The 25,936-nt window shown below is 34.3% G+C and overlaps 1 protein-coding gene across 2 annotated transcripts in view; it reads right to left on the bottom strand.

Annotated features, from left to right (window-relative positions):
- Zbbx (zinc finger B-box domain containing) overlaps positions 1-24,488 on the bottom strand; it is a 131,573-nt gene extending 107,085 nt beyond the window's left edge. For both annotated transcript variants that reach the window (XM_040270036.2, XM_005332523.3), the window contains exons 1-5: positions 24,381-24,488; positions 15,920-16,023; positions 12,825-12,938; positions 10,455-10,545; positions 440-488 (exon numbers count right to left, since the gene is read on the bottom strand). In XM_040270036.2, the coding sequence (XP_040125970.2) occupies positions 440-488; positions 10,455-10,545; positions 12,825-12,938; positions 15,920-15,987 (322 nt within the window). In that variant the 5' untranslated portion in view covers positions 15,988-16,023; positions 24,381-24,488. The remainder of the gene's footprint in view (positions 1-439; positions 489-10,454; positions 10,546-12,824; positions 12,939-15,919; positions 16,024-24,380) is intronic.
- Positions 24,489-25,936: the final 1,448 nt, after the last annotated feature.

Consider the following 25,936-nt stretch of genomic DNA (forward strand, 5'->3'; position numbering starts at 1 on the left):
TTCCTTTGAAATCATTATAAATGCATTTTGGTTTTTTACTATTTTTAAAGAAGTTATTAAAATATAAAGCAATTTAAAAATGTTCTTGTAATGTCTTAGAGTGATATTTTAATTTATAATTTTATACTGCTAAATTATCTTTCCTGTTAAAAGATCACCTCATTAAAGTTTAAGGAACAGAGCTATGAAAGTCCTCACTTTTGAAAAGTATTATTATTATAATCATATTCAAACTTGACATTTTTTGACATAAAATAAAGCCCCATGAAAAAATCTGAATAAAATTTATTTTGAAATCAAAATGTCATCATTTTGGGGATGTGAAATTTTATACTGAATGAACAATTTTAGAATTTATTTAGTATTTATATGTAATTCAAATGTGAAGGAAAATGGAAACTATCTTTAGCATCTAATAATACAGTGGTAAACTGTTTACCTTGAATCTGCTGCTTCAGTAATTTTAATTTCACGTTTCCTGTAGAAAGCTGTAATAATAAAATAAATATTAATTGTCAGGTATATGTTCTCTTTAAATTTTCAAAGAAAATTTAAATTACAAATATTTGAAAGCTGTAACAGTTTGGTACATTTGTACAAAAATTAATAGTGAAAGGATAAATAAAAAAACAGAAAATCATCATCAAAGCATATATTGATCTTTTAACTAATTTCAGAGAAAATGCATAAACAAGCAAAGAAATTTTACAAATACTGTACATATAAATCAGTTTTTAGAAAACATACCAGAAATTATTTTTAAACAAAAACCATTATATTTCATCATGAAATAATTTTAAGAAAGTGCTAGTATTCAAATATCATAAAGGTGCAGTAAGTCTTTTCTATTTCTGTGCTTTCTGAAGCACACACAGTCTAATATTTGTATAGTCTGAATCTAAACTGAATTCTGACTGAGCTATTCTGCTTACAAAACTGTAGAAGCGGATACTACTATCTTATTTGCCCAACATTAAGGAACCACATGTTTTAGTAAAATAATCTTAACCTTAAAATATATTATCTATCATCTATCACATTTTAGCTCAAAAATGGAGTAAATAAGATTCACTATTGATTATTTCAAGTAAGTAATCACTTGAAATCCTTGGTTTTTAACATTTTATGAAACAACACAGACTTGCCAATTGAGTGTATTTGCCTTGGTCTTACTAAAACCAACATTTAAAGTACACAAATGAGCATAGAGGATGTTTTGCATTTATACAGACACTGTCAATTCATGCCCAGTTTTCAATTTGCAATTTGCATGCTCAATTGCCCAATTTGTACATGAGAATATGAGAACAATGGCTGCCTCCATATCTATGGCTGTACAAACTGCAGTCATTTTTGAAAATTTAAGCCTAATTATTCTCTGTGGTTTTGCTTCGAAGAGGCATTTATTGTTCATATTCTTTGAAGTAGCTACTCAGATGTTTTCTGTACCAAACACAGCAGAAAAGAAAATAGGATTGAAATAATCAATTTTTATATGAATCACACTTTTATTTTTAAGTTGGTAATGTTATACAAGTTACAGATAATTTAATCTCATTTTCATAACTAAATTATCCAATATGATTGCCTTAATGATACATCTGAATTACAATATGAACAGCATGGTCTTAGGCAACTTGGACAGAATGAAAGGATGTGTCAAAGCAAAATGAAACAATTATTAGAAGAAGATTTTAAATTTCTTTTTATTACTATGTTTAATATTTTCTGTTCTATGAATGTAGCCATATATACTTTAAATTATTAAAGTTGCATAAAAATATTTCAGTAAACTAGCTGCTAGCTGCTATTTTTAGGTAAATACAATCCCTTCAAGTCTGATTTTTTATTTGTTTGGGAACCAGTTGGGTGGTGGAGTAGGGTTAGACTAAGGATACATATGTACATGCTCACATGCATACTTATACACACACATATATATATAAAACACTTACAATTATGTGCATACATATATGTACATACTCAGCATTAAGAATTTAATGATCTAGTCCTATGTCTTGTTAACCCACTTGTGCCTCTACTATTGGGTGCTGAAGGAGTGCTTTTAGGAGCCAGGGCAGCACAACTGGACATTTTGTTTGAGCCAGTAGAGTCAAGCCATGCTGTTGTCCTCATTCTCCTAGTGTCACAAATGTCCCCAACTAGACGCAAACTCCAAGCCACATTTTCAGATAGTCTCACGGTAAGGTCCTTGCTTAGCATCTGGACAGCCATCATAAGTGTCAGCTGCCATTTTAAGAAAAATTTTGCTTTCCCACCCAAGGGCCTTTCTGAGAAAGGCTCCCCACTCCCTCATACCAACCCTACCATTCACCACCCACATGAGGACCTCCTGGCACTAATCCCTGAGCCTGCCCAATAAAAGTCCAGAGCCCCAAGCCTGTTTTGCCTCTCTCTTTCTATGGAGAGATGTGCTTTGATTTGTCTACTCTGACAAATAACTCCTATGTGTATCTCTGCCTGGTCTCCATTTTTAATTTCTCCCTTGCCCGTTTCCCGGTTCCTCACCTTCCTTTCACTTATTCCCAGCTCAATTTGCTACTGAAGGTTTATCACTGTCTACTGATAATTTTTCCATCCAGGCTCCCCTACTGTTATGGTTTGGATGTGAGGTTTCTCCCAAAAGCTCATGTGTGAGACAATGCAAGAAGGTTCAGAGGAGAAATGATTGGGTTGTGAGTGTTAAACCAATTGGTGATTTAATCCCCTAATAGGGATTAACTGAGTGGTAATTTAAGTGGTAGGGTGTGGCTGGAAGAAGTGGGCATTGGGGCACGGCATTGGGTATATATTTTTATCTGCTCAGTGGATTTTCTCTCTGCTCTCTGATCAACATGTGAGCTGTGTCCCCGTGCCACACTCTTCTGCCAAGATACTCTGCCTCACCTAGAGCCCCAAGGAATGGAGCTGGTCTTCTATGGACTAAGACCTGTGAAACTGTGAGCCCTCTAATAAACTTTTCCTCTCCTGCAATTGTGATAATCAGGTCCTTGAATCACAGCAGCAAGAAAGCTGACTAAAACACTTACTAATCCACCGAACCCCTATTAATAGTCATTTAACTATCTTGTGCTTTAATCCTTCCTGAAAAATATTTCCCTCCAAGTGTCACATTGACTGAAACCCACCTTTTGTTCAATACCAGTTTCTCCAAAGCACTTCCACAGGAACTAGCTCCTTTTTCACTTTATTTCGCTCACCGGACAAGGAGAAAAATTTCTCCGGAGTGCTATTTCCAGAATATTGTTCCATCATCATTCAGCAAAGTCACCTCTACTGAAGGTCCCATCGTCCACTTGTCGACTTTACCAATACCTAGCATTACTTTCCACCTAAACTTCAGCAACCTGCTCAGTGTTTCTATTCATCATATTTCTGGATGATAATGTTGGGCACTTTGGTGTCCATGTTTACTTGACATCTTGGTACTGAAGACCTCCCACCAGCATGCTGACTACTGTGTACATCTGAATGCCTTTTCAGCTGCCCCACCATTATGACCAAATCCTGCACCCAGCAGCATTCTGAATGGCCACGCCTTCAAAATCTCAAACTCAAGAGTTTCTCAGTGCTCACCTTAACTCCTCATCACCTCTGTTAGACTTCCTGGGTCTACCAACTATAGTGATGAAACACTATCATGGGGTTTCCTACAAATCCATGCTGAATAACTCCAGTAGACCCTTATGGTTTGTCAGCAACCATTTATTCATTTGCTGCTAAACTCTAATCACAATTCCTACAGTGGCTACTCCAAACTTTCTCTAATCCTAAAACCTCAAAGTTATCCTATTTCCTTTCCTTCATCTGAGAAAACAATACTGCCTTCAACATTCGAGAATGGTAGCTTCCAATTGTAATCCTCCACAGTATTCTTTCTTATCACCTGCCAAACCCAAACTCTAAATTTTATTTCTATTTCCATTTATTTTTTTTCTTCTTTCTTTCAACAGAGAAAAATGTGTTCTCTTTCCTTAGTGAAGGCTTCTTAAATGAATCCCCTTTTCAAAGACTATCCCCCCAGGAACAGACACTTCTCATCTGCGTCTTCAGTCTTTCCTCCAGTGGCACATAACTCAGCCTCTAAACTGGACTACATCATTTCCCCAATCCTAAAAAGCAATATATTAAAGCATTTCCTTGAACTTGTTGAACCCTTAAAATTTGTTCTCTGCTCTCATGTTCAGCATAACAAGTTTTTATTCACTGCCTCCCACACTTTTTCAAACTACTTGAAGTCTACTTTCACATCTAGTAATGACTTAATCATTAAATTCACATTTTGAAAATTTTCATTTTCCATAAATAGACATTTAGTTTGATTTTTAAGTAATATTACAAAATGATTTCACATACATCACCTCACAAACTGCTCTAAGCTCTGTGAAGTAGTTACAAATGTGGCATGTTTATGAATGTGGTAACAGAGGTATATAAGATTAAATGACCTGCCTGAGATCACAGAGCCAATGATCCGAATCAGAATTTTAATCCATAGAGTTTAATACAAGATTTCTCAACCTCAGCAACACTGACATTTTAGGACAAACGATTTTTTTTTTTTGCTCTGGGGACTGGGCAGTTCATTAGTTCATTGTAGGATGTTCTGAAACACCCCTGGCTTGTATTAACTACATAGATTAGCAAAAACAACAACAACAACAAAACAAACAAAAAAAAACTTTTCAGTGGCAACACCTGAAAATGTCTTCAGTCATTGCCAAGTCTCTCCAGGAAGGCAAAATTGCCCCCTTGAGAAACATTGGTCAAAGTTGGTACTCTGCAGTGTTTTTTGGTTTTCACTACACAGTAGACAATATTGGTATCTACATATTTTCTAAAAATGCGCTCTTTCACTTTCATCTTCTGTGAAATTGGACTACTAAGATTCTGCTCCTGCCTTTCTTTTTCTTCTCTGGCCTTCTTCACCAGGATGCTGGTAAATTATTTTAGAACAAGCCTAAGGACTGGCAATCCAAATCTTAACATTGACGCTTGACACTGAGCAAGTTATTTCACTTCTTTGAAGTTAAGTTACTTCCTCTGTGGCATGAGAATAATAAACTGCTATTATATAGGCACTGAATGAGGCTCTAAAAAGGAAAAACAGCTTAACTATTGACTTATAAACATATTTAGTACAACATTAAGGTCTTTGCCACCATACGCCACATACCCGTTTTCTTTGAACCTTATTCATCCCACCTCTTTGGTTTATACAATTTCTTTGGGACACAATCACTCCCCCAGCTTCAACTATCACATGAAAATTCAAACAAGCTTCTAAAATTTTAGTCCAGACTTTTTCTTCCCCTCTTTATGCTATCTCCTACTAGACCCTGATTGTGACATTAATTATGTTTGACTTCTTACTGATTTTTGGTTCAATATTTCCCTTTATAGTTCTTCTGCTTCCATTCTAATTCATACACCTTTCATCTGATTTCCAGATTCTTTGAATAAACTTCCAGATAGTGTTTAGTCAGCTTTTTCACTGCTGTCACTAAAAGACCTGACAGCAACAATTTTAGGAGGAAAGTTTATTTGGGAGCTCGTAGTTTCAGAGTTCATAGTCCATAGACAGCTGGCTCCATTCCTTACAGCTTGAGGTGAGGCAGAACATCACGGTGGAAGAAGGTGGTGGAGGAAAGAAGCTCCAGTCATTACACTAGGAGGAACAAGGGGTGGCAGGGAAGGGAGCACTCTCCTTACCAGGACAAAATTAAACCCCACAGCCCCACTCCCAGGGACCCAGCTCTTCCAGCCACAAACTACCTGCATATAGTTACCACTCAATTAATCCCTGTCAGGGGATGAATTCACTGATTATGTTAATAATCTCATAACCCAATAATTTCATCTCTAAACCTTCTTGCATTGTTTTACACATGAGTTTTTGGAGGACACCTCACATTTAAATTTTTTTTAATTTTGTTAATTTTTATTTCTTCTTTTTAATTATATATAACAGTAGAATCTATTTGAATATATTTATAGAAGCATGGAATATATCTTATTCTAATTAGGATCACATTCTTCTATATGTACATGATGTTGAGATTCATTGTGATACACACACACACACACACACACACACACACACATACAGACATATACCCAGTAAAGTTATATCAAATTTATTCTACTGTCTTTCCCATTCCTGCCTCCCTTCCCTTCATTCTTCTTGGTCTAATCCAATGAACTTCTGTTCTTCTCCTAGCTCTTGTTGGGGGTTTAGCATCCACATGTCAGAGAAAACATTCAACCTTTAATTTTTTGGAATTGGCTTATTTACCTTAGCATGATAGTTTCCAGATCCATCCATTGACCTGCAAATGTTATAAAGTCATTCTTCTTTGAGTAATGGCTGAGTAATATTCCATTGTGTATATATAGCACAATTTTTTCATCCATTCATCTGTTGATGGGCTTCTAGGTTGGCTCCATAGCTTAACTATTGCAAATTGCACTGCCACAAACATTGATGTGGCTGCATCACTATAGTATGCTGACTTTAACTTCTTTAGATATATGCCAATGGATGGTATATAACTGGGTCAAATGATGGTTTCGTTCCTAGTTTTTGAGGAATCTGCATATTGTTTTACAGAGTAGTTGTATCAATTTGTAGTTCTGCCAGCAATGTATAAGTGTACATTTTCCCCACATACTCACCAACATTTATTGTTACTTATATTCTTGATTAATTACAATTCTGATTTGAGCAAGGTAAAATCTCAGAGTAATTTTAATCTGAATTTCTCCAGTTACTAGAGATTTTTAACATTTTTTTCATATATATGTTGACCATTAATATTTCTTCTTTTTAGAAGTGTGGTTCCTTTGCCCATTTATTGATTGGCTTACTTGTTGTTGTTTTTTTTTTTTTTCAGTATTAAGCTTTTTGATTTCTTTCTGTCCTGGAAATTAACACCTTATTGAAGGTGTGAGTGACAGATATTTTCCCCCATTCTGTAGGCTCTCTCTTTATGTTTTTGATTGTTTCCTTTGCTGTAAAGAATCTTTTTAGTTTGATACTATCCCATTTATTGATTTTTCATTATACTCTTACACGTTAGGAGTCTTACTAAGGAAGTCAGCTCCTAAGCCAACATGTTGGAGTGTTAGGCCTACATTTTCCTCTAACAGGGATTCTGGTCTAATACTTAGGTCTTTAATCTTCTTTGAGTTGAGTTTTTTGCAGGGTGAGAGGGGTTAAATTTCATTCTACTACATGTGGATTTCCAGTTTTCCCAGCACCATTTGTCGAAGAGCCTATCTTTTTTTCTCCAACGTATGTTTGTGATGCTTTGTCTATATAAGATAACAGTATTTATGTGGGTTTGTCTCTGTGTCTTCTATGTTATTCCATTGGTCTTCATGTCTGTTTTGGTGCCAATACCATCCTGTTTTTGTTACTATAGCTCTTTAGTAAAATTAAATGTCTGGTAGGTGATGCCCCTGATTCATTTTTTTCTCATTAAGGATTGCTTTGGCTATTCTGGGACTCTTAGTTTTACAAATTAATTTCATGACTACTTTTTCTACTGCTATGTAACAGGAATATGTAATAGGAATTTTAGTAGGAATTGCATTAAATCCGAATAGCACTTTTGGTAGTATGGCCATTTTGACAATATTAATTCTATCTATTAAAAAAGGAGGGAAGAAAGGCAAAAGAAAAGAAAGAAGAAAGGAAAGAAGGAAAGTTTGCCATAGTCATCAAAAGTGTTCCTTAAGCTGTATAGAATACTATATTGTGTTAGCCTCTGTTCTGCTGTTATAACAAATACCTAAGATAATAAACTCATGAAGAAAAAAAAACATGGGAAACCTTCTCATCTTTTAAAGTCTTATTCAGTTACTTTCTTTAGTGTTCTGTAGTTTTCATTGTAGAAAAGTAACACCTCTTTTGTTAGATTGCTTCCCAAGTGTTTTTTGTTTGTTGTTTGTTTAAGTGTATTGTGAATAAAATAGTATTCCTAATTTCTGAACACAATTGATTTACAGGTGTAATTTTCATATCCTGATACTTTGCTGAATACATTTATAAGTTCTAGAAGTTTTTTGGTGGAGTATTTTTGGGTTTTTTTGGGTTTTTTTTGAGTCTTCTATATATAAGAGCATATCCTTGGCAAACAGAGATAGTTTGAGCTCCTCTTTTCCTACTTGTATCCCTTTAATTTCTTTTGTCTAATTGCTCTGGATAGAATTTCAAGGACTATGTTGAATAGAAACAGTAACAGAGGGCTTGTTACTTGTTCCGGTTTTTAAAGGAAATGCTTTCAGTTTTCTCCATTTAGAATAATGTTGGCCTTGGGTTTAACATATATATAGCTTTTACAATATTGAGGTATTTTCCCACTATCCCTAGTTTTTCTAGTGTTTTGAACATGAATGAGTGCTGTATTTTGTAAAGTAAATTTCTGCTTCTATTGAGATAATCATGTGATTATTGTCTTCAAATCTATTTATGTGATGAATTACATTTATCAATTTCCATATGTTGAATCCACCTTGCATCCCTGGGATGAACTCCACTTGATTATGGTGTGGTATCTTTTTAATGTGTTTTTGTATGCAATTTGCCAGTATTTTACTGAGAATTTTTTGCATCTATGTTCACCAGGGATATTAATATGAAGTTTTCTTGATGTGTCTTTATCTGGTTTGTTATCAGGGTAATCCTAGCCTCATAGAATAAGTTTGAAAGGGTTCCCTCCTTTTCTATTTCATGGAATAGTTTAAGGATGATTAGTAGCAGAGCCAAGTGATCTTGCATGACCAAGAGATCTCAGAAAAAATAGGAAGTATAAAAGATGCATCTATTTATATTTATCTCACCCTTGACTAATTTCCATATTTTATTTTATAATTAACATGATGTTGGTAAGTTTTTATGTATGTGAATCAATAGAAGTACATGTGTAAGACATTTGTGCTTGAAATATATTCTTATCTCATGTGCTACATGCTAAAACACTTAAGAGTCTAGTTGCTGTATGCACTATTAACTCCAAACACAATGGATACTTGAACATGATAAACCATCATAAATCATTGCCTTAATCTTGTTATCCTTCTATTCAAAAACTGTCAAAAAATAGGAAATTCCATTCACCAAGTAAAACACCAACAATTCTCAACAATTCTCAAGGCTTCCCATCTCCTGCCCAGTCTTGTTCTAAGCTCTCCTTCCACAAAACCCAGCCCTCTATGCTCTCACCCTCCTTAATTATAATGTTTTTGAGAACAGAAATTATAAATTATCCATAATTTTCCTTACAAATATAGTAAACCTTCAAATATTTCTAGCACTAAGCTATTATTTTTCATGCATACAGTGTTCATATACTAAATGATTATACAAAAGTTACATATTGAGTTTTACTATAAATATTTTTAACACACTTCATCTTTTACATTACATAAGGACATCCTTGAGAACAAAGATGAACTATAAGACCAAAAAAGCATTTCATAAATGCTAATAAATAACTAAGTCAATAATCACATTCAGTTAGCATAGTAAGCATTTTTAAATATTATATTTACAATATCATCTGAAATAAAAACACCACGTCAGAAAGATAATGAAACATTACAAGTATATTATACACCTTTGACTGTCCCCCCCAAAAATAAAGAAACATATCTCACTAAGATAGTGACATTACAGAATCAAATGCTTTTTTGAAGTCAAAAGTTTAGAGGTACTGAGTAAGATGTTTGTAGATGCCAAGTGACCCAATGAAAGTTTAATGATTGGTACATAAAAAAATAAAAAATTGAAGAAGTTAAAACTTACAGAGTCATGAGCCTTGTACTAAAGAATCCACAAACAAAGCTATTTTCTTTATATAAGCACACTTGCCTGGTTTTAATCTGCAACATAGTGCAATGATATATTTTACAACACACAGTAAAGATAAAGCAGATCTGTAGCTATGAAACTGAAACACATTTTTTCTTGGGTATCTTCATGCATGGCATTAATGATATAAGAATAATTATTATTGAAGTATAAATCAGTAAACTAATATGAAATGATCTAATGGCAGGAATAAAGTTCATCATTCATTATATCAAATAACATTAACCTTCACCTTGATATAGAACTACATGACTATATTCCACATACTTTAAGCTGAACCTGAACAGAATGAAAAAAATTTTGTTTGGAATTTAGAGAAATTTGGAATGGAAATATACACTTTAAGGTAAATTTTTGAAAAACAATGTCTACATTAAAAACAAAATATATCTAAATGTTGAAAGTTGCATACTTTCCATGAATCAAAATCTAATATTAGAAAAATTGATAAAACAAGAATACTGGATGCCTGAGTAAAGAATAGAATGCAAAAACTAAAATAATAACTTATTTCTTCTTGCCTAGCAAATTGCCTGAGAATCCAATAGTATCGTCTTACCTTAATGGCATTTCCCTTATTTTGTGACATCACAGGTGATTGATAACCCAATTTGCTCACTTTTCCAGATTTCCAATGATATCCACTTGACCTTCAATATATATAAACAAGACAAAATGTAATTACTGAAAACATTTCTCCTTTTAATGAAAACAAATATATATTTACTGTTTCAGGAAATAGAAATTCATCTGTTAACATGTAACAAACCACTACAAAATAAAAATAAAATATCAATAATGGCCCAATATTCTTACTAATTTTAAAATATAGCTCTGTCATACTGTGACTTTTGTGGAGATGTGAAATGTCCAAACAGAGCTGAAGAATTTCATTTTTTGACATTTACAATGACAAAAGATAATTTTACTTGTTTATAGGAAGTTTTACAGATTGTCATACAGTTTTAAAAACTAAGCATCCACAAATGCAAATACGAAAAGGAGGCAAAACAAGACACATATATTCAGCAGATCTAATAAATTGTGAATTTCTTATTAAGACTTCAAATGAACTCCCACATTGTAAGGTGACAGAGATTTCTAAGACAAATTTTAGTTTTACAATTTTTCAAAGTATTATTAGTTGTGCCTCGTCAAAATTTATCAAAATTACCAGGACAGGGAGTCTAATTATTATTTAAAATATAATGATATAACACTTTGCCTAACTTCACACAGGTAACAAATAATAAAGAGAAACAGAAGAACAGTAGTTTGAATCTTCCTGACCAGAGGGTGACATGTTCTCACTCTAGCTATGATATTTATTATCTGTGTAACCTTAGAAAAGAGTGTAAGCAGGCTGGGGTTGTGGCTCAGTGGTAGAGCACTCGCTTAGCACAGGTGGGACCCAGGTTCGATTCTCAGAACCACATAAAAAATAAAGGCATTGTGTTGTGTCCATCTACAAAAAAAAAAAAAAAAAAGAAGAAGAAGAAGATTTTCTCTCTCTCTCTCTCTCTCTCTCTCTCTCTCTCTCTCTCTCTCTCTCTCTAAAAGAAAAAGAAAAGAGTGTAAGCATTCCAAAATCTGAGTCAAGCCTTAGAACCTTTTAAAAAAAATCATCCAAAAAAGATTCCACAGCTAAGAAAAACTCGTTCTTGGAGACTGATTCCAGGGATTCCAATTCCCAGATGAATACCATGATCCATTAAGAAGTCCAAATTAAGTACAAATTGATGGAGGTTAAAAATGATCATAAAGAGGAAATAGTAAAACACATAATAAACGCTGTCATCTGGATGACAGAAAGTATGTGATGCCTGGATTTGACCAATGCTTTGATTTTTATAGCATGTATGTGTGTCATGAGTGCAGCTCAGAGGTGGACTCTAAAAACAGTACTTTCAGAAGGTACACTGTAGGCATTCAATGGTCATCATTTTGATGACCAAGCAAAAGTAAATTTAATGTAAAAATTTTTGATAATATTTCATATCAGCAAAAGCACAGGAAATATAAACTCTCACATTCTTTAGAAGATGGTTATAAATTGCTGAAGACTATTTTGAAAACAGTCTCTCAGCACCTGTCTACACATTGAGCTCAAATGACAGGGATAGAAATTTATCCCATAGACGCCCTTACATGTAAGAAAAATACACATTGAAATATATCCATGACATCACTTATGATCACATAATACTGGAAAGTTAATCCACTTGTGTAAGTACAAAGAAAATAATTTGGGGGAAATTTTTTTAATCATTAAAGTGGTATGAGAAAAATGCATTGGGATTCAGCCTCAAGCTAAGAAAATTATTTCCATCACACAGCTATCAGCTCTGACCCTTATCATCTTTATTTATTATTTTTACAATGAAATAATAGTATCAGTTAAAGTAAAACATACATATAAACACTATATTAGAGAGTTCTTATTAATAAACTATCAGCTTACTAGTATTAGCTGAAGACATTTTAGACATACCTGTGGGTTTAAATGATTCTAACAGATGCTCATGCAAACTCCTCCCCCCCCATTTTTTTCATAAATAAGCATGGCCTTAAAAATAAACTGATCTTCATGAACTCTTAATACCAATCTTCTGAGAGCAAAGGTCAAAGTTTCCATTGCTGCCCTAACCATTTCAGACCAAAAGTTACTGAGGAATATGATATCCAAAGAGAAATATGAAAGGATAAAACCAAATGAAGTTCAGAAGAAACAAAATCATGGTAATTCAAAAAGCGATGTTCCTCATATAACTTGCACAGAAACAAAAAGTAGAGGGAATTTAATATTCCTTATTAGGAAAAATCAGAAAATATCCAACCACTACACATTTTTATTGGAGCATAACACTGTAAAATAGTTCTTTACATAACTGAGTTTAATCCTCTAAAATTCTCTAAAATTTTCACCCACTTTGTCTCTTCCTTTTCTTTTTTCCTTGTTGATTGGAATTCTTGTAATTTCTTTTCCATTTCTTGGTTCTCCAATTCTAACTGTACTTTCTCCATTCGAAGTTCTTGAACATTTCTGGAAATATGAGATTTATATATAGAATATTCAATTGAAGTAAATAAGTAAAACTCCAGACAAAATAATTTCATATGATCTTTTGCTCTTAAATTAAGAGGTTTAATAATTAAAGGATGAAATATTTTAACTAATTCCTTTAGACTTCTTGAAACATGATCTTTATAAAGTTAGCATTTGACATTCATTAATATTCTCCTTAAACAAGGTATCTCTTTAACTCTTTGCTTTTTCTATTACATTGCTAGAAATTTGAAATCATGATTCATTTTACGGTTGAACCATGGCTTTATATATTCAAATATCTATTGCACATGAACAGAAAAGTATTTTCTAATTTCCATGCTCACTTTCTTCTAGTTGAATTCAAGTAGTTTAAAACTGTTATTTATTCCATCTAGGGAAAATATACACTTGTGCTGAACTGACAGATTGGAAACCTTAAATAATTTTCTACCTTTACATCATGTTTAGGAGAATAACAGCAGAGTAGATTTGGGACTTCTTAGGAAGAAGCCTCTATTGAGGTTTTGAACAGAATATTGTTGTGCAAGAAATTTTGATAACACTACCTGAAGCTCATCAAGCTTTCAACATAAGACATTTTCCTCACTTCCCAATTTTGGATTCCTATCAGCATTGGTCATTGAGTCTCTTTTACAGATAGAAGCCAACCTAATTCTCTAGCTTTTATTATCTATCATGATAAATCCCTTCATAATTACATTTGTGTTCTCAATTCAAGTGGTAAGGAAAAACATGCACACTATAGCATGGAACCAAAGCAAAAAAATAATGGAAATCAGAGAAAGGAACTCATTTAAAGAGGTGGTAAGCCATCACCAAAGAACAAGTGTGTCAACTGCATTTCCCCAAGTTGACACAATCCAGGGAGATATCTCAAAAATAATGAGAGGAACAGTCTGTCCAGAGAGTTAAGATAAGCTGGCCAATATAGAGGTAAAGTCTTTGTTTTCATTATATCTATTTCAGAAGGAGACATTCAGCTTCTACTAAACACAAGCACTGAGATAAGTGAAAGGAGATAAGACATAATGGAGTTTCCTGAATGGAAGGGAATTCAGCCAAGTATGAGTTATTGTGATATAGTGTGATGGTGCTCTCATCAAGGAAAAGCAGGGGGCTGCCTAAGCCCAGCCCTGGACAGCAGAAACACTTCCTGGTGTAAGCTGAGACATAAAGGAAGAAAGAACTGAGCCAGTTAAAGGGAGGGAGTGAGAGCAGTGGTCCAGGAAGAAGGTAGAGTTCGAATATAGGTAGGAAAACGTAATATGTAAGTCAAGGAAATAAAAGTTCCTTCTGACCAGGAATTAAGTATAGGTTTAGAAAAGTGGCAAGAAATGGACCTGCTGAATGGAAAGTGTTCAGATCGTGAAGAACCTTGTAAGCAAAGAGGAACTGGGATTTGTATTATAGATACAATGAGGATCATTAAGGGATCTTAATAGAGCTGATCAGACTTGCATTTATTTAGAAAGATCATTCTGACTGTATCATGGACTGTCAATTAGAAGGTGCCGAACTGGTGTGAATATACTATGTATACAACCAGAGATATGAAAAATTGTGATTATATACGTAACAAGAATTGTAATGCATTCTGCTGTCATATATAAATTTTTTAAATTTTTACATTAAAAAAAAGAAATATAAGAATTTTGAATTAAAGTTTTTTAAAAAAGAAGGTGCAAGGCCAGAAGCAAAATAGCTAGTTAAGAGGCTTTTCCAATAATCCAGAGAGTAGACAGGTTATGCTAATCTGATGGAGTAGGGGAAGGGCTGAGAAAAATCTCCTCACTATAGCCTACAAGTTAGTCATTATCTAGACCTTGACCTTCGCAGCCACATCTCTCAGACAAAAGTTTGATATCTCCTTGCCCCAGAATCTAGGGCCATATTCTCCCAGTGTTTATTTATCATACCATGCTTCATACTACATTGTCAATGTAATTTTACTTCTTTGTATCCTCAGCACTCTATTTGAGGGCAAAGACTGACTTCTTTTTATATTAACTACTCAATACAGTGTGTATAACATGTACTTAATAAATATCAGTTTTATGAATATTTACAGATATGGACACATAGAATTGAAACATATCACTAAAATATTTTTTAAATGTATAAAGGACATTTCTCTTTTACTAGAAAAAAAAGGAGAACTAGTAATTAGATGGCCCCCGTTACCACCAACATGGAAGGTAATATATAATAATGATAATGCCATATATTTGTGTATCACTTTCCACAATGCTTTTACAACCAGTATCTTAAATATGGAGAGAACATTATGAAAACTCTAAAGACATGGAATAACCACAGGAAATTAATCTGAATCAGAGGACTCAGAAATCCAGATTAAAATTGGCATTCTGTCTCCAGGTCGGGCTAATTGGCTCTTAGTGATATTTGAGAGAAGCCCCTAAGGGTTTCCAGTAACTCTAGGGACCTCAAAGGGAACCAATGTGTTGACCCTTCCTATACCCCTAAAATGTCCTGAAATTCCCAAGATACCTAGAATTGTGTGGCTCTTGCTATAGGCATATGCATGTCAATCTTGGACAGACAGTACTCTTTCTGGGAAGATGCAGTCAACAAAAAGTCATTTAGAGGGCTAGGATAGGTGCTTTCTATTCTCTGTTTAAAGTCTCCAATATTAATAGTCTCCTATTTGAAGTTTCTTCTTCTATTTCATAATGGTTGTTTTTAACTTTTAAATAAGGGTTACAAATTTTTTTAATTTTCTGTTATAATGCTTCAATGGCTAATGAGCCCCAACTTTATTTATACCTTTCACTTTGGTTCTTGTGGAATACACAGTCTGCGTTTTCAAAACTATAATGGATTTATAATAGTTAAAACCTATTCTCTTGTAGATAAAACAAAATTTGAGTTTAAATTAAAATATACAAAAAACTAACAACTATTTCTATCTAAGAAATAAATATATATGTACTTACTTATATTTTAGCTTTACAGAATTTCCAGGCTTTCCCCACGGAATAACTACAAAATCTTTGGTGTTCATGATTATTATTTTTTATTATTCTAGTTGTGAAAACTTCTGAAAAAAAAAGACAAAAGAATTATGCCAGAGATAAAGCAGTATAAACTGCAAATTCAAAACTACATATAATTAAGGAAAACTTTAAAAACAGAAATCATCTTGGGAAAAAGGCTAAAAAGAGTTAATAGCAAAAATTATCATAGGTTAAATATATTACGCATTATATAAGTATATTGCACATCTAATGAAACTGATATTTCATTAATATTTATATATAACAAAAGATGGGACATATTCAACTAAAAATGAAGCTAAAGCACATATACTGGATCCTTCTATGAATAAAGGGTGAAAGTATCTACTATCATGTGCCCCATAACATTTCAGTCAATCATAGACCACATATATAACATAGTCCCTTAATTTTATATTACCTATTTGCATCAGGATCATCTTACTCTAAGTACACCCTATTATGTTTCCACATGACAAAATCACCTAATGTGATATTACTCAAGACATATCCCCACTGTTACACAATACATGACTGTATAGGAGGTATTTGTTCCCATTCAAAAATAATATGCAAAGAACTTCAATATAATGTAAAATGAAAAGAATTTTTAAGATACAATCCAAAGCAAAAAAAAAACCCTGTTTTTTACTTATATAGCAATGTAAAATGAAAAATTAAGGTATGTAATAATTACCCAAAGGCATTCTAGTATCCTCATTTATCAAAGAAAATTTTAATGATGCTCTTTAGCTAAGATCTGAAATTAGCATATTTTAAAAAGAATTTTTCAAGAAGAAATGAAATAAAAAGGATTTTCTGCTTAACTCTGAGCTAACCAGAAAATTAAATTATTCAGAACACCCTGTTTCCTGAGTATCCCAATTATTCATGCTTCTATAGTAATTTACTCTGTATTGCAAATTACGGTATCACATGCACAACTATTACATTTTATATAAATAAATTTCTACATTCCAAAAGCTTTTAAAGAAATATCACAGTGGTCATAATCTTAAGTGCTCAAATCCTGTTGTCAGTTTATATATAAGTTCCTATGTGTTCAGAACCCTAAAAAACAATGTTTATTAAGGCTGTTATAATGCAAGGCTCCATTCTAAAAGGCACGGAGAAGTTAAGAACCAAGGAGATTTGTTTTCTGGGCTTAAACGGCTTAGGGTCAAATAGGACATATGATACTTGTGTATAAAACACGATAGAAATTATAAAGGCCTTAAAATTTATAGATGTAATGATGTAATAAGTAAGAGGAGGAGAATTCAAGCTGGTTAGCATCTCAACAAAACTTGAAAGAAAAGGTTCTTATAGGTGATAATATTGATTAGATAAATATTCCATATTGAAGGGAAAAACAGCTAGTAACAGGGGACTAATGACTAGTTTAATTTAGTTGATGTACAAGGTACATGGAGGACAAAAGTAAATATAGGCTTACGAAGAGGCTGAGGCTCAGTAATTGGTGACTTTAAAAATGTCAAGTTCAATCATTTGGAATTTATATTGAAACTAATAAGAATCAGTGACTTTTTTAGAGGAAAAACCAGAAGATATGTCTAGAAACTGCTGCAGGACTTATGAAAGACAAAACCAAAATTTGAACAACCAATGGAAGTCTACACAATAAAATGATTAGTTTTTCAATTTTTTTTCTTTTGGAAGCTTACCTCACAATTTCAATGGTACAACAACTGATCAAAACACTTTTGGAATGCCTCCTAAAACTCTCTGCAGAATCTATTATACACAGAGCAAACATGAAATCCATTCTGTTGTCTTCATTGAAACAAAAAAACTTGATAAAATACTTGTGAAATTTGCCTCCAAGAAGGGACTAATATTCATAATTTGAAATTAACAACTCAACCACAAAAAAATAAACAATCTGATTGGGCAAATGATTTTAACATGCATTTTTTTCACAGGAAGTCATACAAATTGCCAACATGTATATGAAAAAATACTCATTTTGGAGTCAAGTGGTTATCAGTGGCTGGGGAGGCCGACAGAAGAATGAAGAAAAGTTAATCAATGAGTACCAAGTTGTAGTTAGGAGAAATAAGTTCCATTGCTCTATTGAAATATCCAGTGATTCTAGATAATAGTAATGTACTGTATATTTTGAAAAAAGCTAGAGAACTTTGAATGTTTACAACACAAAGAAATTGTAAGTGGCCAGGAGCCATGGAACACAGACTGTATTCCAGTGGCTCAGGAGGCTGAGGAGGAGGATCAAGAATTCAAAGCCAGCCTCAGCAAAAGCAAGGCTCTAAGCAACTCAGTGAGTCCCTATCTCTAGGTAAAATACAAAACAGGGCTGAGGATATGGCTCTGTGGTTGAGTACCTCTCAGTTCAATCTCCAGTACCACCCCCATAGAAAAAAGAAATTGTAAATGTTGAGTAGATAGATACTCTGATTAGAACATTATATAATATATAAATGTATCAAAATATTACATGATATTCCTTAGAAATGTAGAAATATACATGTTAACATAAATAATATTAAGTATAACTAATCCTCAGGGAAATACAAATCAAAGCCACAATGTGATATCCTCTCACTCCATTTAGAATGGCTATAATCAACAATCCAAAATATAACTAATACTGGCAAAGATGCAGAGAAAGAGGAACTTCTCTATATAGTTGGTAGGATAACAGTACAAAGGTTCCTCAAAAGCTTAATAATAGAACTATCATAGGATCCAGAAAGTCCACTACTGGGTATATAATCAAAAGAAATAAAATTATCACACTATTTATCATATTAAAAAGATACCTGCACTTCCATATTTTTTCAGTGCAATTCACAATAGCCACGACAAGGAATCAACCAGGTTATCCATTAATTGATGAATGTATAATTAAAAATTATGCATATATGGAATGTACGATAGAATATTAGTCATAAGAATAATAAATTATAGCATTTTGGGGAATGTGGATAGAACTGGACAATACTATGGTAAGTGAAACAAGACAGGCACAGAAAGGCAAATCCCACACGTTCTCACTCATTGGTAATAGCTAAAAATTTTGATCTCATAGAAGAAATGAGTAGAATAGTGGCCACTAGAGACTAAGAAGGGGAAAAGGGAGAAGGAAGGAAAAAGATACCAAAACAGATAGATAGGAGGAATTAGATTTAGTATTCTCTAGCACCGTAGGATAATCATAGTCTACAACAATTAAATTTCAAAATAACTAGAAGAGTCTGAAGGTTTGCAACATATAGAAATGATAAGCATTTGAGGAGGCAGAAATGCTAATTACCCTGCATTGTATACATGTATCAAGTGATCATATTGTACCCTCTAAATATGTACAAATATTACATATCAATTTAAATATAATGCTGACAAGGAAAATTAAGTAAAAATAAAAGTGATTGTGTAGCAGAAGTAAGTACTTTTTTCATTTAAATACAGCTACAAATTATTTGGACTACAAAAATCAAATCTAAACTAAACAGATTTTTGCCTCCTTGGAGAAATTTCTTAAAAAAATTATTCTATAAAGACAATTCCACAATTAAATTATACAAAATGATTTCATATTTTAAACAATAGTGATTGTATTATAGCATCAATCATATTTGATCATTGGGTCACCAATTATTTATTTAGCTCTTCCTTCATGACTCCCTTAAGGTGGTGAATTTAAATTGGCAAGTAAGACATGGTGTCTTCCCTCAAGGAACTCACAATCAAGGGGAAAGCCCAACACACAATTTTAACATTGTGGTACCTCTAGGAAACTCGCCTGAATCAGACTCACTTTTCAGCTACCCTGTCTTGTCTCTCAAAGCTAAAATAAATGGCAAAAAGAACCAAAGACACTACAGGAAAATTATGATTTGTATTTCTTTTGGTAGCAGGGTGGCAACATTTTCAAATGGAACTCTCTCACGTTTAGTAATCATGTTTATAGGAAATACCTTTGTATATTTTCACTGAACAAAGGCTATAAAAGGTATCATTTAAAAAAAAAAGTCTATAGGAATGATCCTGCCCAATAACATGAATCTCTATCCCTTTCTGATCCTAATCAGGAAATCCAGCACTGGACTCTTGTCTAACATTGACAACTTCACATACACACAAACACTCACACACAAATCTCATATTATCATTAGCATCAAAAAGATGAAACATAAGAATACTCAAAGTTAACCTGTCACACTAAAGTAACTTAAATTGCCCTAACTTTATTGACACATTGAGAAACACAATTCAATTTTATATGTGTATATCTAAGCATCAAGCCAAACTGATACCCAATGATTGAGTTTACCCATACAGAGAATGAAAGAATGTCTGTAAATCTCATTAGAATGAGATGATTCAGATTCAAAACTCTGCTGATACGTTGGGCCTATGAGATAGAAAGCAGCTTATATTGCATTTGTGAGGGGCTCACCGAGTCTGGATATTTGTGGTTTGGCACACTGACTATGACCAGCCCCATCACCATGGTAATCTGGCCACCCTCAGGTGCACAGCATGTTCCCTTCCTTCTGCTTTTTGTGGCTGACCTTTTAGTCCATTGGTTGCCAGTCTTAAAGGTGTTGCTAGTTCCTTGGATTATTAAGACCCTCAGCTAAATTGGCCCAGTAACAGACTATGCATAAAAGGCTTGCCTATGCAGTAATCAAGTGGATCAAGTTCTACGAAACTGGTCTCCAGAGGTCTCTTTTCCACTTTGTCGCCACAACCTCCTCAGCTGTTCTGTGGGCTTCGGCTGGACTGAGTGAGCCCACACTGATAATGTAATTTAACCAATAAATGATCTTCTTCAGGGGGCATTTTCACTCCACTGAATGCAATTAGTAAGGCTTCTTCTCAATTAAATGTTTTATCAATTCACTTGAATAAGCCAATTTTCTTGTATGAAGAAAAGAAGGACGGTTATAATTTGTGAGTCATGCTGTTCTTCCTGTTTCCTTTGGTAAAATCAACAGAGAATCAATCCCCTTTCTTGGGACAGCAAGGCTCTAACAATGTCAGCAGCATGAAGAGCAAACCACAAAACTTTGATCATCCATTGAAGCCAGGGAAATAGGTGAACTCTGTTATGCAAACCTCACCGCGTCTCACTCCCTCTCCCCACCCCTCTCTCCTTTTCTAACAATTGAATAGCAAAGGTTAGTAGGATTTGGAGATTTTTCTGGTTAACTAATTTATTAGATGGCATCATTTTTCTGTCCCCAATTCCATTTCTGCCCACATATATAGATCCAATATGACCCGAAATTGTCCATGATGGTTTGATGATCCTTCTACACATGTTCCCATTTGGGGAGCAACCCAAGCATCAAGGCCTGCTCCACAGAAAAAAGGCATTTCTGGTGATCTGTACAACTCGCGAAGCTCAGAGCAATCAACAAGAGATGCTGCAGGTCCCAGAGGATTTACCATCACACCACTGGAAGAATAGAAAGTTTAGAAATAGCTGTTTCCACCGTGAGCCACTTTTTACAACCAAAAACTTACCTTATATTGGTAGATTGTTCTAACTCAGATCATTTTAGGCCACAAAACTTAATAACCATAAGTATTTCAGGGCAAAATTTTAAAGCATCTAATCAACAAACACCTTTGGATGGATTAACATGTTTAGGCCACTTACTACCACAGTATTTGGAAATCAGAGATATAAGCAAGAAATATTAAATGAAAATTAATTTAATTTAAAAAGCTTGATTTAAGCTATTAAAATAATGTTACTTTCTGACACTTAATCCATCCAATAGTAACCTCTTTCTAACTATACATGTATATATTTCTAAACTCTTTTAATAATTTAAAGAAAATATTGATAATACATGATCTCTAGCATAACATCTTGTGCTTTAGTGGCATGCTAAATAAATATATGCCATGTTCTCCAAGCACAGGCACTGAAGTAAGTCGGGTAATATTGACTTAAAACTTCTTTCAATCTTTCAGCCAACCAAGATACCTGATAATGAAACACTATTTCAGGGCACTAATCATGCCAGACTAGCTCAATTTACCCTCTATATGCTAGTTCCTTCTAGAACAACTGAGAAAGAATGACTTTAGATTTCAAGAGGTGAGATGCTATTTTAAAATACTTTCAAATTAAAAATGATGTGATAATTCAAAGATTGGGTGTTTAAGGTCAGAAGACCTTAAATGATGCCCAAAGTCCACCAGATTTAAGAACACCTTTGTATAAGAATGATCTCTGCTCACACATATTCAGGCAATAGTCTCCATGTCATAGTTAGACTAGCAAGACTTGTCAATAGTTATCTTAAAAATGTGTGAATGGCAAAATAGTTTTTAAAAAGTACAATTTTACTAATTCCACACCGACTAAAAATTTCATATTATTATAAACAACAATGAAAGTAACGTATTTCCAATTCACACCTCTCAGAAACCTGTTTAGGTTAATATGTTATCTATACTACTCATTCTCATACAATCCACTATTACCCTGGGTATCTCTTCATAAAATTTTAGGCATCTGAAAATGAAAGCATCTAAGATGGGGGAAAAACCAAAATTTGCTATATTCTTCCCAATCCTCTTGGCTCCTCTAAAGGCTTAAATCTAAATATGGTTTTACACACTCAAAATGATTAATCTATATCATTTAGGAGATTTGTTGGCAAACATCCTTCCCTCTTTTACACTTTCCACCTGTCATACATAAATAGGAAATTTAGAAAAAGAAACCATTTTATATTAAGTATTTTCCAAATTTTATAGCAATATCTCTAAACACCATTTAAAACCTTTTGAATATCAAATTGTTCCCAAGTAATATGAAATGGCTAAGTTTTTTTGTCTCTAAATCATTGCCTAAACACATAGAAAAAATAATTGCCAGATACTCTGCTTAGCACTTAAGCTATTTTATAGGCATCCCAATATTCCAAAGTCTTCTGATTTATGTTCCACTTCTCTGCTCACCAAATTTTATTCTATACAACACACAGTTCAAAGGTCACCTTTCTAAGGAAGATTTCCTCCAAAAAAAGAGCTTCCCTTTCTGTAATGACATCATGTGTGTATTAAGTTAATTTGCTATTATATGCTGCCTGGTTTTATTTTTCTACATCATTGCTCATATAAATGTTGTTTCCCTAAGTAGCCCAAATATTTGAGAGCAGTCCTTCATTGATCTTTGAATCCCCAGCAATTAGTACAGTGTCTCCACACAGTGAAATGTTAACAGTGTGCTAAGTTTTAAGTATTTCAATTTTTCTTTTTGAAAAATTACACAGTCTACCTAATGAGAAAAAAAATAAACAAACATACCTTTCTTCCCACAATAATGGGTTTATTTTCCCCATGTCTCCTACCAGACCTCAATGAGCAACTGATAAATATAAATTGAAAACTGTGCCTTGTATCAAGTTAAGTACCAATGAACATGGTGAACCAGTTCTCACTGAATTTATACTCTGGTGAGAGAAATGGGAAAAAAATGAAAAAGCAAGTAAATTAATTGCATGAAGTATTATGTGTCCTGAAGGAAGTAAACAAAGCAGTTACTTTCAGATAATTTATTTGCAATACAGCTGGCAATGTAATAGGAGGTCAGTACAAGCCTCTAAGTATTCAAAGAGGTGGAGGGAGTTGTTAGATTACCCTAGGCATATATCTTGTACAGTTTTTTCAGCTTTAAGAATTTTTTAAATGAGATCTACTAAATTTAAAAGGCAAGCCACATGTATACACACACATATATTCTACATATTTCTATGTATGTTGAAGGCAAGCCATGCATATATACACACACTTACATATATGTATGTGCATATTGAGAATATGCCATACACATACACACAACCTATATACTTCAGTGCTTTTAATGCTTATTGCGGGGGGTGGGGGGGACTTCCAGAGTGTCCAGTTTCTCAGGATCATTTACACCTTACCATAAACTTTACTTGAGAGGAGTGGACTTCAAGGGTAAAGTGGGTGCATGTGGCCAGGAAGGCAGAAAGAAAGCTACAAAAGAGAAAGTGATGTTTTCTCTCCAGACTAAATTTTTCACAGTGCACAAATTACTTCAAAGGAGGGCTAGCACTTTAAAAAAAAAAATAGTAGATAGTACAATTGATAAAGGATCTGATTCCTCCGTCTAGGGTTCCCCTTCATACATTAGCATTATGGGCTAAGTCTTTTGTTTACTAAAGCACAAAATGTTCAACTCCTGGGCCAGCGCTCTGTCTTGCTGCTCACAGGCTTGATTCTGTGTGGGCACACGGCAGGGTTTAACAAACACCTGCTAGGACGACGCCCCCCAGCTCCACCCCGCAAAGAATCTCCTTTCCAGTCTTGCCGCCCCACTCTTAGCATCACCCAGACCCACTCACAACCCAAGAATCCAGTCTCCCACCTCCATCCGCAGCCTGCCAACTTTCTGGGAGACCCCAGCCGCTTCCTCCTCAGCGGGCCAAGGCTGTCCAGAGTTTCCGCCTTGGTCTCCTTGGTTACCGCGTACCTCGGTACCCATAGCAACCAGAACGCTTGGTCCTGCAGCTGTCCGCCGGCAGAGGGAGCAAAAGAGCCCCCCGGATTTTGAGACAAGAGGCGGTCACTGGAAGAAAAGGGTAAGGAAATGTAACAGATCCAGGAGGCTTTCCAGCAGAAGAGGTCTTAGAAATGAGGGATGTAACATTCAGCCCTCATCATTGCAAGCTAGTCTAAGAGCTTTAGATGTAATATTTGCTTCATCATCACAACAACCTAATGGATATTTAAGAAAACTGAGGCGCTGCGTGAGGTGTGGTGACGCACTCCTGTAATCCTAGAGGCTCTGGAGGCTGAGGTAGGAGAATCGCGAGTTCAAAGCCAGCCTCAGCAACTTAGCGACGTTCTAAAGTAACTCATTGAGACCCTATCTCTAAATAAAATATTAAAAAGGGATGGAAGTGTGGCTAAGTGGTTAAGCCCCTCTGGGTCCAATCCCTGGTATCAAAAAACAGAAAACTGCGGCACCGAAAATGTTACTAAACCCCAAATTGCAAAAGCTAGCAAATAGCAAACCCAAGAATCTACCCAAGCAGTTCTGCCTCAGATCTTACACATATATCCTTTGTTTTCTTGCACACCAAAACGTACAAAAGACAAACTTAAGATACGAATCTAGGACTTTTGGCAAGTCCAGAACTTTCTTTTTCTTTATATATGACCCATGAAGATGTGTGAATATAAAATGTATGTGTATATGAAACAAAACAACAACCACCAAAAACAAATACTTATGCAGCTGCACACACATAATCAACCCATGAATAGAGCCTCTGTGGGGAACTTAATTTCATTTTTCAGCTTCTTAATATGCTGTTGAGTTTTTTTATATTTCTGTTTTTATATAGAGCAGGCATAGGTGGTTGGTTCTGCAGTCACTCCCGAAATTATAATAACCATATTGCATCCATATCAGTACTAAACTAATAAACTTAACTATTATAGTTAACACACTAAGCTTTGCACCCTTACTTCCCACATTAGTGTGCCTGCAGATGTCCGTTTAAGAAAGCATTCAATGTCTTCTTTTGGCAGACTCAAATATGTAAGAGTATATCCACCATGAATAAGAGAAGACAATGGGTTTGGGGGGATATTCAGGTTTTGATGTCAGGCAGATTTGAATAACAGTCCTAGTCATGCTACACTTGCCTCCTGCATGGTCGTGAACTGTAAAGCCCAGTCTCATGGTTGAAAGTTTACTCCACACACAGTAATGAGCAAAATGGTGAATAACACAAGGGCACTGTCTTTAGCTATAAGCCATGCCCCTAAACTGTAAGAAATGGTGGTGGTGGTGTACCATAAGGGTTACTCTCATGTGCTCATGATATGACTTCACCAGATCCTTCCCTTAATGCCACTACAGTGATAAATTTCAAGGGGATGTCTAATAATGTTACTTTTCTTGTGCTGGCTATG

The sequence above is a fragment of the Ictidomys tridecemlineatus genome, chromosome 3 (assembly GCF_052094955.1).
Source record: "Ictidomys tridecemlineatus isolate mIctTri1 chromosome 3, mIctTri1.hap1, whole genome shotgun sequence".
Lineage (NCBI taxonomy): Eukaryota > Metazoa > Chordata > Mammalia > Rodentia > Sciuridae > Ictidomys > Ictidomys tridecemlineatus.